Source organism: Anabrus simplex, chromosome 12 (assembly GCF_040414725.1).
Source record: "Anabrus simplex isolate iqAnaSimp1 chromosome 12, ASM4041472v1, whole genome shotgun sequence".
NCBI lineage: Eukaryota > Metazoa > Arthropoda > Insecta > Orthoptera > Tettigoniidae > Anabrus > Anabrus simplex.
The window spans coordinates 2,779,094-2,791,617 of record NC_090276.1 but is presented as its reverse complement, the minus strand read 5'-3'; the positions used below and the strand labels follow the sequence as shown (position 1 = coordinate 2,791,617).

General features: G+C 40.1%; 1 protein-coding gene across 3 annotated transcripts in view; it reads right to left on the bottom strand.

The window, feature by feature from the left end:
- Gs2 (glutamine synthetase 2) overlaps positions 1–12,524 on the bottom strand; it is a 303,407-nt gene that overhangs the window by 6,468 nt on the left and 284,415 nt on the right. For all 3 annotated transcript variants that reach the window (XM_067156487.2, XM_067156489.2, XM_067156488.2), the window contains exon 5: positions 4,693–4,892. In XM_067156487.2, the coding sequence (XP_067012588.2) occupies positions 4,693–4,892 (200 nt within the window). The remainder of the gene's footprint in view (positions 1–4,692; positions 4,893–12,524) is intronic.

The window sequence follows — 12,524 nt, the reverse complement described above, 5'->3', positions numbered from 1 at the left end:
CAAGTGGACATAGACGGAGAACGGTTAGAGAATGTAGAACAGTTTACTTATCTGGGTAGCATTATTAATGGAAGTAATGAAATCAACCCTAAAATTAATAACAGACTAAGTAAAGGTACAACATTTTATCATCAAGTCGGAGAGCTTTTATGGGATGACAAGTACCCAAGAGAACAAAATTAACATTATATAAACAGTATTTCATACCAATTGTAACATACGGACTAGAAATGCTGGTAACTAATAAGAGACAAGATAGTAAGATCCAAGCAGTAGAAATTAAATTTTTAAGAACATCGGTTAAAAAGACAAGAAGAGAGAGAATTCAAAATATTAAAATCAGAGAAGAGCTAAATATAGAACCATTAGTACAGAACATACAGAAAGCAAGACTGAAATGGTTCGGACATGTAAAAAGAATGGGAAACGAACGGGTAGCAAGAAGGGAATTGGAAAGAGAAGTTAAGGGAAAGAGACCAGTTGGAAGGCCGAGAAGAAGGTGGATGGATCAGATTTGGAAGGAGATTAGAGAAGCTGGATTGGATGTGGCGGAAGTAATGGAAAAGTGGAAGGACAGAAAGGAGTGGAGGAGGCTTGTTAACCACACTCGGGCAACTGGAGTGGGACAATGATGATGATGATGAAATTTAACAACTGTAGTAACACCAAGGGGTTAGCTTAAGGCTTAATGTCTCCATCCAACAGACAAATCTGCAACAGCACCCTATGCCCTCACTCCATACAAGAGGTTTAGAATTCAATCTACCCATTTGGCACTGCAATCTAGCGATTAGAAATTTTATACCACCACCTCTCCTACCCTGCTGGCCGACTTTCTGATGGGGAAAATGTTTTCCACCAATGGGACTCAAACCGGCTAACAATGGTGTCTTAACGATCATGGCCACCAAGCAAGCTCAACTGTGCTCATGACAATAGGAGAGAGAGGGCGAGCGATTATGGTCACACACAGTATGTAACTACGCTAGTCATTTGTTGTACTCTCGCACCTTTCCAGGACACTGCCTGGCAGTGGCAGACTGTCAATACAGTGTCGCCTAGTTAGCAAATAAGGATTGCAAACCTGCTAGTATTCTCCATCATCAAAAATTTATGCTCTCTATCTGCAGCTATGAAAGACTTAACTGGGAGTGTCAACTTACTTGCAGCAGCGAGGATGAAAGTTTCATTCTGATACATTAGTTACAAGATAAGAAGGTGGAAGTATCTACATTTGGATACTTAACAGCAGAAACATGCAAAGTGCCAAATTCATTAAAAATGTGAAAGTGGTGTGAAAGGTGCGAGATGCAGAGGAGGATTACATGTGAAAAGGTCTATGTCCGCTGAGAATTTCAAGTGGCTATAAATGCTGCCACTGTATGGGAACAGCGCTAAGTTGCCTGATGATTTCTTAAGTATGGTGCAATGTGCCATTCAATTGCTTTTGTTTCTCTTTCATGGCATGAAAAGTGCATGCATAGACCTTTATTCTGTCCTATTTTGTGAACAACTGCTCTTCAAATTGAAAGATGTGTGTATAAATATTCTGTGACCGAGTTTGCCTTTATAAAGAGAATTAAGTCCGTGACGAGGAATTTTTATGTAACCGTGAAGGCTTGATTACACAAATGAAAAATAATAATTAAATTTTAAACACAGTAAAAGACAACGTAAGGTCCAACAAAACATCACAGCACAATATGTAAACAAACAGGTTAGGAAACATTACAACAAGAGAATGGATGTGGAAAGGGGCATGGAATCCTGAGAAGTAATCGAACGTAGCCTTTCATGAAGAAAGAAAACTGAGCCTAATTGCCCTTGGATTACACACATTTATTTTAAGAAAAAGGAAACAAATCGAAACACATAACAGAAAGGAACAAATCAAAACTCAAAATAGAAAGATCTTTACGAGGAAACTTAGGATTTAGCCACACCTGCAGACATGCGTAGTTCGTTAAAAGGAATTTAATTACAGAATTTGAATTGAAGGAAAATTATCCAACGATAAAAGATAATAAAATGAGGGCTAATCCCAATCTACACGAAAGTAGGAATAAGACCAAACACACAGGTACAGAAAACAAGAAAAAGGGAATTGCCTCCTAAACAAAGGTACAATATCTTAGCTGAAAAGCTAAGTCATTTGGACAAATTTAGCGGTGAACGTGAAACTCTAGGATAAACTCCTGCATAAGAAATTAGAAATGATTACATTTAAATGAAGTTAAAAACCGAAATAAACGTAGAAACAGTGCTTACCCGAGACCAGGTTTCACACGAGTGGACCAAGAGAGGAGCACGTCCGCTCACTAAAGTGATCAACTTATGTAAAATGGTTGGGGAAGCAAAGGTTGTTAAACTTTCAAAGTAATTTCCATGAATAGTCTGATTTTTTTTTTTTAACATTCAAGGTGTGGCAGACGAGATAATCTCTAAAAAAAAAAATCCGAACATTTCAAAAGCTGGCAGCATCACATACGATTCATCAGATGTATAAAGTGTAAAAGTAAACAATGTTACACCGACATAGAAAGGGTCCGTAAGGTGAAAGTCATCAAAAAGGGAAACCTGCAAGAAGCATTAAATCTGCCGTCTTTGAATCTAGTTCCTCAATGAACTCAATTACAGAAATAAAGTTTTTAAAATCGCTAATATAATCAAGAAATTTCAACTCGAAACAGCATTTAGAACCAGAAATATAATATCAGAACATATATATAATGCACATAGTATCAACAAAAAAGATGTCTTCACCAATTCGGGAGTATATAAGCTCACTTTTAAGGACTGCAAAATGTTTTATATAGGAAGGATTGACCAAGCCTTAAATCAAAGATCAAGGCAATAAAGTACAACAAATATTCGACTTTTGCGGAACACATTTATAACAATTATAACTTTTAGGGATTGAAAAAAGACATGAAATTTGTTAAAGGTAATTATGGATTTGAACTAAATACATTGAAATATTCCTGGCGCAGGTAACGGAACCTGATAAAATTTGAAATGAAACCATCACAAGCAACATATTGCTCCCAGCGTGCCCCGTACTTAAAGCTGAATGTTTGTCTAATACTAGATCACAAGGATAATCCACCCCTTCCTATGCTATGCCATATATACTTTTTACATCAAGTTTTATATGTATTGTGTGCATACTTTTACACTTTTTCTTATTTTACAGTTGATCTCAACAGGGCTCCATTTTAACCGTTTTAAAACTCAATGTGACAACACACTCGTGTAAAATCAAACGTTTAAAAAATATTTCAACACTGATGGAGCTTAATCCTTTGACCGCCAACGTCCGATTGATCGCACGTTCGAGGTTCAGTCTAAAAACGCCAACATCCGATTGATCGGACGTTCCGGAAAAAGTACTTTCCAAGTTATTTATTCGTTTTAATACTGTATAATACATGTTTTGGACTGGATTAAATAAGACTATATACAACAAGTTTAGTTGAAGAACTTGGTGCCGAGTGGCAATTCAGCTCCTGCGGGCGGGTAACGAACCTCTTACTATTTTACCAAAAAAAGGAATGTAACTATTCCGTATTCAGAAAGAGTAGTACTAGTCAAGGTGGTAAATGGAATAAAGACCAGATACATTTGTAGACAGTGTAAGAAGAGTGTACACCCTTTGAGCCTCCCTAAGGTCATAAACATGTGTAAATATTAGTAAATAATTTCTTATATCATATTTTTAAGGCAAAAAGTGAATTTTTGAGCGTTATGTATGTGTAAAATATACATTAGTAGTAATTTTTTACTTAAAACGAACCAGGAACTGCAGCATTTGCATATAATGTAAGATTAGAAAATTTCACGTTAATGTAATAATAATAATTTTAAAAAATATTGTAACTGTAACATTGTACGTAAGGCTCTATCATTTTATATACAGCATAGGAAACACCACCTCTCTAAAATAATGCAGCTTTTGATAGTGAAAATATTTTTTTCTTACCGGTTTTTGATCACGAAATAATTTTTTTTTTCAAAGAAAGGAAATATTTATTTGAATTATCACTTCATAAAATAAAAGTTTTAAAAATAAAGGTGCATTAATTTACATCAATTAAATGTCCGAAGCATTACCTTCGAAACAAAAAAATGCCCATCCAATTTACATGAATTGAACAGAAGTTATTACGAATAATTTACTGCAAGGTAAAAAGTGCTCATTAGGCCTTGGCGGTATAGGGCATGGACACCACGTATGAGGCTGGCGCTCAAAGGGTTAAGAGTCCGAAAATTTGTTCTGAAATAAAATTTAGTGTGCTGATATGACTATAATAATAAGTACCACCATCAGCACTGTTAATTATAACAATGAAAAGGAATGAGCATAAGGAATATTATATACATATCTGTGGAGAGTTGACTGATAACACAGCACATAGAATAATTTCATGGGACTTGGCACATTTCATAAATATCCTTCAGCACCAAAATATTCCGACCTTGTAATGAAACTGCCAATAATATGATATAAAACTCATTTGTAACTTCGAAACATTTGAGGAATAAATAATTAAAACTACTTATTTTTAAATAATAACTTCTGTTCATAAATTTGACACTTTGCACCTTTCTTACAGTTAAGAATCCAATTGTGTGTTCATTATGATGACCAAGAAGCAAATTCCATAGCAAGTAGCCCAATAAAAGGAGACTTACATGATGCCGTTGTCCTCCCTCATGGCAAGCGTGGAGAAGTTACAGTGAGCACCTGATCCGTTCCAGTTGCCAGGGATGGGTTTTGGATCCAGCGTCACCACAATGCCGTACTCCTCGGCGATCCTGTGCAGGATGTAGCGAGCCACCCACAGGTCGTCCGCACACTTCATGCCTTCACCAGGCCCCACTTGGAACTCCCACTGGAAGAACAATTTCCTCACTTACTTTCAAATTGAAATACAAGGAACCAACATCCAGAGGGAAACAGAACTGAGAAAAAATATGAAATAAACTTGGCGTGGAGTGCTTTGTTTTATTTTGTAATCTCAATGAGAAGCAGAAATACAGCGAACAGAATGCATTAAGATAATTTCGTAAAACATTTTTGCATTTATTAAGGTACTGTACACATTCAAATTACTTTTTCACTTTTTGTGAGCAAGTGCAAAAAGACCTTGACAATGTTGTGAGAATGGACAGTAGGTAATTGTATGATAAACGGGGTTAAAAGTCAGGTTGTGGTTTTCACAAAAATGGAGAAATCCTCTCAATACGTATTAATTACTACGTTGATGGTGATCTCCATGAGGTACTTTCACCCTAAGTACATAGGGGTTAATATAAGGAAAGATCTTCATTGGGGTAATTACAAACGCAATTGTAAATAAAGGGTGCACATGGTTATGAGGCTATTTAGAGCTTGTTTAATTTGCATACTATTTATGCGGAACCTAGATCCATATACATAGAGTATTGGCGCTTGGGAGGGGGGGCGGCGTTCTCCCCCAACTTTGTGGAGAAAAAAATTTCACGTTTTTATTTAATTTTACCTAGCTGAATCTAGGAATTACAGGAATGATTTGAAGAAAAACAATTTTTAGAAACAGTGTTGACTCACCGCTGGATTCCGTGGTTCAAATCCCGGTCACTCCATGTGGGATTTGTGGTTCCTTCCCACTCCTAGCCCTTTCCTATCTCATCGTTGCCACAATAACAGTAATCACCACCACCGAATATAATTAGGAATTGTGACACTTGTTACAAAATACACAGAACACGGATGCCGTAAAAGTAGTTAATGGGACGTAAAAACAAAGTTATGACGCTGAGAAATGTACAAAAAGAAATTAATCGCTGGTGAAGTTCTTCAGTGACTAAGATATACACCTGCCACATTTTTCTTCTGCTTCGTTTCGGCCGGCTGTGGAGTACGGTTTTTTTTTTCTAACTGTTTGCATCCTTAATTCTTTCCCAGCATTCTCGCATAGGCTTCCTGTAAGACTAGTTTCTTTCATCAGTCTACTTCTTGTCTGTTTCCAACGTCGGCTTTTCTCGGATTCGTTGGTATGGTCGAACTTTCTTCTGCCATTGTTTTAATTCTCGTTTTGGCCATCTGTGGACCACGTTAGTAGTACGAGGTGCGGGGGTACCAGGACAATGGGAACTGCGCAAGCATTTTCCCCACGAGGTCATTGACCCCATGACGTCATGACCACGTGACCGGCCACGTGCTATTGTTTGTAACGAAAACCACGTGCTTTTGACAGCTGTCATCCTGACGTGGATTTTAAATTCCGCGCCCCTACGTGCATAAGGTGGCAACAATGAGGTTAGGGTCTGTCAAGATGGCAGCAGTGAGGTTAGCGATGTTCTGTTGTCCGAAAAAGTGAGGTTAGGGTCCGTCAAGATGAGAGCTGTAATCTTGACAGCTGTTAAAAAGCACGTAGCCTTGTTTGTAAACAATGACTTCACGATCACGTGGTCATGGCGTCAACCTTTGGCCGGGGTCAATGACCTCGTGGGAAAATGCTGACAGAGCTACCATTGTCCTGGTACCCCCCACAGCTCATACTACTCACGTTTGACAATCTTTGTAGTATTTTTAGCCTTCTCTGTCTTAACTCTCTGCCAGTATCTTTTTATCCTTTCCCCTACTTCCTTCTTCTGCTCTTCCGTACAGGACCTCCCTTTCCTCGCGAGAGTTTCCCCAGTCTCCTGGAAACCGCGGAACTTGTTGACGAGTTGTCTCAATTGATTTCTATCCATGATAATCTTCCGGAACCCCCAACTTCGTCAAGTCCAACTTCATTTCATTTGTTTTAAGAGGAAGTACAACTAGGCAACCATCCTCTGTATAACACTAATCAGAGGGGAAAATGGAAGGGATCCGACGCTTCGAAAAATGAAGATATCGGTCAAAGAGAGACAAGGGCCACGAAGGGCGTGAAAATGAAAGACTCCCTAGCCCTCGCAATCCTAATAGCTTCGGGGTCGGAAAAGAACAAGAGTTGACCAAGAGAGGTCCGATAGGATAGATGAAAGTGAGAAGCCTGACACAAGTGGAAGCAAAGCCAGGACTCAGCTGAGGGCCCCGTGGTCGCCAACCCACGCTCCAAAGTTCAGAGCCCCTGGGGCCCCCTTTCAGTCGCCTCTTACGACAGGCAGGGGATACCGTGGCTGTTATTCTACCGCCCCCACCCACAGGGGGTCAAAACCATTTCAGCTCTTGTCTTCCTCTTCCTGAAGAATTCAAAGATTCTCTTCGTCAGTCTGTCACTGTCCATCCTCAACAAGTGTCCATAGAACTGTAACCTTCTCTTATTATCAGTTCAACCACTCCTCCAGTTCTCCGATACAGATCTTTGTTAGATTTCAATCTCCTCTCCTCATTTTTTTTACATTTGGGCCCAGATTTTTTCTTAGCAATTTTCTTTCTCCCTTCCGGAGATCTTCAAGTCCACCTTTTCCAATTATGTCCAATGTTTCCGCTGCCCACAGGCACTCAGGTTTAACAACAGTGTCAAAGTGCCTCAGTTTAGCCCCTTTGTTGTTCTAGGTGATCCTTGTCAGTTGAATTATTTTCCGACCCATTTCCTTGCAATGTTTCTCTCAAATACTTGAAACTCTTGACTGTTTTTTAACTTCAACAATTATTATTAAAGTACTTTTCTTAATGCTATTTGTTCGGGGCGTCGACCTATAGATATCTTTTGCCCCCACTCGCACCATATGATATGAACCTGCGTGTAATTGGAATTGCCGAAGTGTGGAGTGTTGAATGTGAGGAAAGGAACGTTAAGGACGACACAAACACCCAGTCCCCTGACCCGGGCGGGAATCGAACCCGGGGTCGCCGGGTAACAGGCGGACGCGTTGCCCCCTACACCGCGGGGGTATGAGAAGTAGGAGTTTTAGTTTACATGCTATTGTCCTTGATGCTTCGCTCCAGCCTCGAAAGTCTAAGAAACAAGATAGAAAATTTCATCCAGTGGAGCGTTATAAGCCTATAACGCTGGCAGCATTCGTTTGCTTGATGGCAGTTCCTATCCGCTGGCTCATGAATTCCGTTAAAGTGTCTCCAGTAATTCCTGGTAATGTCCGCTCCCTGACACCATCGTTTCGACTGCCAATGCCACGAAGATGTACCGCCCTGTGATCACTGCGCACGGCCAATTCCGCAGCAGAGCCAGCAGCCCATGAGATGGTGCTAAGGCATGTACACACAGGAGATATTTGTCCTTGATCCATGGGAATACAGTCAAACCAGCAAACCGTTCGACTATTGCCACTGTTTCAGGACAGAAGGGACCTCGATAGATGCAGAAATTTTTCTGATGCCATTATTTCAACAGTGTCTTGACAATCGCCCAGCAGTCCTTGGGCAACTTAAAGCATGACGGCCATAAGCGTCGACATGCGCTCCACATAATTATGCACTTACGTGACTGACATTTTGCAACCAAGACGTGACCCGACTGCGGTTTTAAATGCCCGCATTGCCCGATGGCAAAAGCCTTTCCTTTTCCCGGGTGTTGTTATATCCCATCTTTGTGAATCCAGGGATTCTGGAGACTTCAAATTATTGGTCATGGCATATCTTGACATTATCACCGTAATCAGAGAACAGACTTGATAACATCGGATACTCCACAGGCAGAATGGACATATCAGTTAACCTACGAATTCCAAGGCCTCGAAATGTTATTGGTAAACAAGCCAGGACCTCAAGTTACTGCTCAGAGACTCGAGGCCACATCTTGTCAAATTATCCGCTTGAGCAAGGAACCAGTAGCGGCGATTGGGAATTAAAAGTGCGGGGGCAAAAAAAATACTAACAACAAACAGTAGCTGGGTTTGTGGGATATAGCGGCCGGGGGGGGGGGGGTATATAAATTAAAGCTGAAAAAGAAAAGCTTTTGATGCTCTCTGAGTGAATTTCAACAGAGAGGTAAAGGTTGACAGTTTACCAATTTAAGTGCAGTAATAATCGTTTGATATTTTGATTCAATACTATACAATAAAAGGAACAATATTACACATTACAATTAAAAATAAGTACGGTGTGATTATACATTTAGTATTTGACTATACACTAATGAACTATAAGACACTAATGAAGAGACTGCCAGACACGAATGTGCGCGGCAAGCGGGTGAATCACACCTCAGTGTCCATGACCTTGGCAGAAAACAACTGTTATCCTTCTTCACAGCAGATGCAGAGTCTCCACTACTTGCTATGGCGTTATGGAAATTCGTTAGCCGATACGAACGGTATTTTGTGCGTGTTTCCATTAATAATGGTGTTAATAAGTAAAGACAATAAAGAATTGGCGGATAGAACAGGGCTTTTATAAATTGCTTTTTTAATAATTCCTATAATTCCTAGCTTCAGCCAGCTAAAATGGAATAAAAATGTAATCTTTTCTCCAGAAAGTGGGGGTGGGGGGGAAGTGACCCCCTAATCCGTTAACGGAGAAAAAGTACGAGTGAGGGAGTTTCTTTACTTGACGTTTAAAAGAAATGACTTCTTTACTTGACGTTTAAAAGAAATGACTATCAACTTTCTTTCCGCGCAATATCAACAAATGACAGCCACACCAGCTGAATGGATCACTCACGTGGAAGATGAAAGATCTCTAACAGAGCACTACAGGGCTGTAATGAATGCCATGCGGGCCCGCCTGCCGGACGCCCTCAAATAAAATGTAAAAAACCTATGAATAACAAATGTAAATAGATAGCAAGCTGTCTGCTGCTAGGTGCAAGTGAAAGTATATTGGCAAGTTATACGAACAAATGTATTTTTCATTATCTTAAGATTAAAAACATTTAATGGGTTTTATTTCATTGCCTCCGTAGTTTAACGACTGAGCTCCTCAACTGCCAACCATGAGCCACTTAGATGTTCCAACTTTAAATTGGTTTCATTTTTCAGTAAGCTAACTACAAAACTATGAACTCTTACGAAAAATAGCAATACACCTTTTTTTTCAAATGAATCTCCAAGTGTTGAAACTGAATGATTGAATTAACTGTCTTTATCTTTAATATCTCTAAATAAAGTTCCTTATTCAAGTAAATGCCACCTTCTGGCCACATAATGGAACTAAGCTCCAGTACTAACAACTGACAGTTTCTTTTAACTAGCAGCGGGCAATATACCAACTTTAATTTTATGTCATCCGGCTGCATGCATAAATAAATAGCACGCTGGCCTTTGATCCAAGGAGTCCAGGGGGTCCCGGGTTCGATTTCCGGTCGGGACGGAGATTCTAACTTTCATTAGTTAATTCCTATGGCTCGGGGACTGGGTATTCGTGCCGTCTTCATCATTAGACTTCATCTCACGTAAGGTCTCATCCTCACAGACGTAGCCTACAAGTCACCTATACGGCTTCAACTCTAAAGACCTGCACCAGACCTCCCCGGAGGCCACACTTCATTATTATAAATGTATGTGAAAGGTAAAAATGCATTATATTACCTTTAAGACAACAGCAAATTAATTGAATAATAATAATAATAATAATAATAATAATAATAATAATAATAATAATAATTATCTCCTTTGAGAAGACGCACTTCATGACAAACAAAATCAGCGCCAAGGGAACTGGAGGTCGGCCTAGGAAGAATTAAGCAGGCAGAAAAGTTAAAATGCCTCTGTGAATGGATAGAGCTTAACCTATCAGAGAAAGAAGCCTTCGTGTCACACATTAACAAAATGGAAATGGTCTACCAAGAAACTAAAGACATCTACGATAAGAGATAGATATCTTTAAACGCCAAAATTAGACATTACCGCACTGTTATTCGACCAGAGACTCTGTATGCAGCAGAGACTCTTACAATGAACATGAAAGGTCTAATGGAAAAACTAGGGGCTAAAGAAAAGAAGATTTTGAGAAAAATCCTGGGTCCCACCAAAGAAAACGGCGAGTACAGAAGGCGCCACAAGCACGTGGAGAAGATAAGTGACACGTGACAAGAATGAGTCCAGACAGGATATCTTTTCAAGATAAGGAAACCAAAGGGACATGGTTCACAGAAGTTGAGAAAGAACTACGAGAAATGGAAATTTCTCCTAAAGATATCCAGGAGCGTGTTCTGCTTAAGGAAAAACCACGTACACACAAAGGTTTCCAGGAAAAGTCGAAGCTGAAGACGGGGAAGGCGTGGACCCAAGAGCGAGAAGAACACCAGAGACGAATGCAGGAACACTGGGTGGCAGTTAAATCTCGATCAAGGAGACGTGGTCCCTAGTTGGCCAAAACGAAGAAAGAAGAATACACCTCGGTCTCTTTCATTCACCAGGCATTATTTTCCCCCTGTGGGTTGGGGTGGCAGAATAACATCCACAGTATCTCCTGCCTGTCGTAAGGGAAACGTGAATTACCGCGCACCTCATCCCGCAAGCACCTGCTGTCCGGGGTCGTGAATTTTGAGACACATTAGAATGTTTACTTCAGCTACCAGTTTGTAGTCGTGAATTTTGAGATATAACCGAGAAAATATACGTAGAAGTACGAAGTGTCTGCAATAGCGTACAGGAGTGAATCAATCAATCACCACTGATCTGATTTAGGGCAGTCGCCCAGGTGGCGGATTCCTTATCTGTTTTTTTTTTTGTTTTCTTACCTAGTCTTTTCTTAAATAATGGCAAGGAAATTTATTGAACATATCCCTTGGTAAATTATTCCAATACCTAACTTCTCTTCCTATAAACGAATATTTGAGCCAATTTTTCCTATTAAATTCCAACTCTACCTTCACACTTCTTTCCTACTTTTAAAAACACCACTCGAGTTTATTCGTCGACTTATATCATTCCACGCGTCCGGCTCCATGGCTAAATGGTAAGCGTGCTGGCCTTTGGTCACAGGTGTACCGGGTTCGATTCCCGACAGGGTCGGGAATTTTAACCATAATTGGTTAATTTCGCTGGCACGGGGGCTGAGTATGTGTGGTCTTCATCATCATTTCATCCTTATCACAACGAGCAGGTCACCTGCGGGAGTCAAATCAAAAGACCTGCATCTGGTGAGTCGCACTTGTCCTCGGACACTCCCGGCACTAAAAGCCATACGCCATTTCATTTCATTCCACGCGAACTCTCCAATGACGGCTAGAAACATACCACATAGTCGAGCACCTCGTCTCCTTACTTCTTCCTTTGTCGGAAAACGCCCAGAACAAATTGCGCTGCTTTCCTTTGAATTATTTCCAGTTCTCGTATCAAGTAATCCTAGCGAGAATCCCATACAGTGGAACCATACTCTTAAATGCGGTCTTACCAGAGACTTATAAGCCCTCTCCTTTACATCCTTTCTACAACACCTAAATACTCTCAGATCTACGTGGAGAAGTCTAACCTTTCTTAACAACCTCGTTAATATGGTTACCCAGTATACTTTGCCCTGAATCCTTCGTTAGTTTGTAGTCAAACAACCTGAAGTAACAACGTTAATATTGTGGGGAATTACCTCCACAAGACCTGAGCTGAATGCTTGTCGAGACGTGAAGCTCGCCAATCAGTTATTTCTCCTTTAC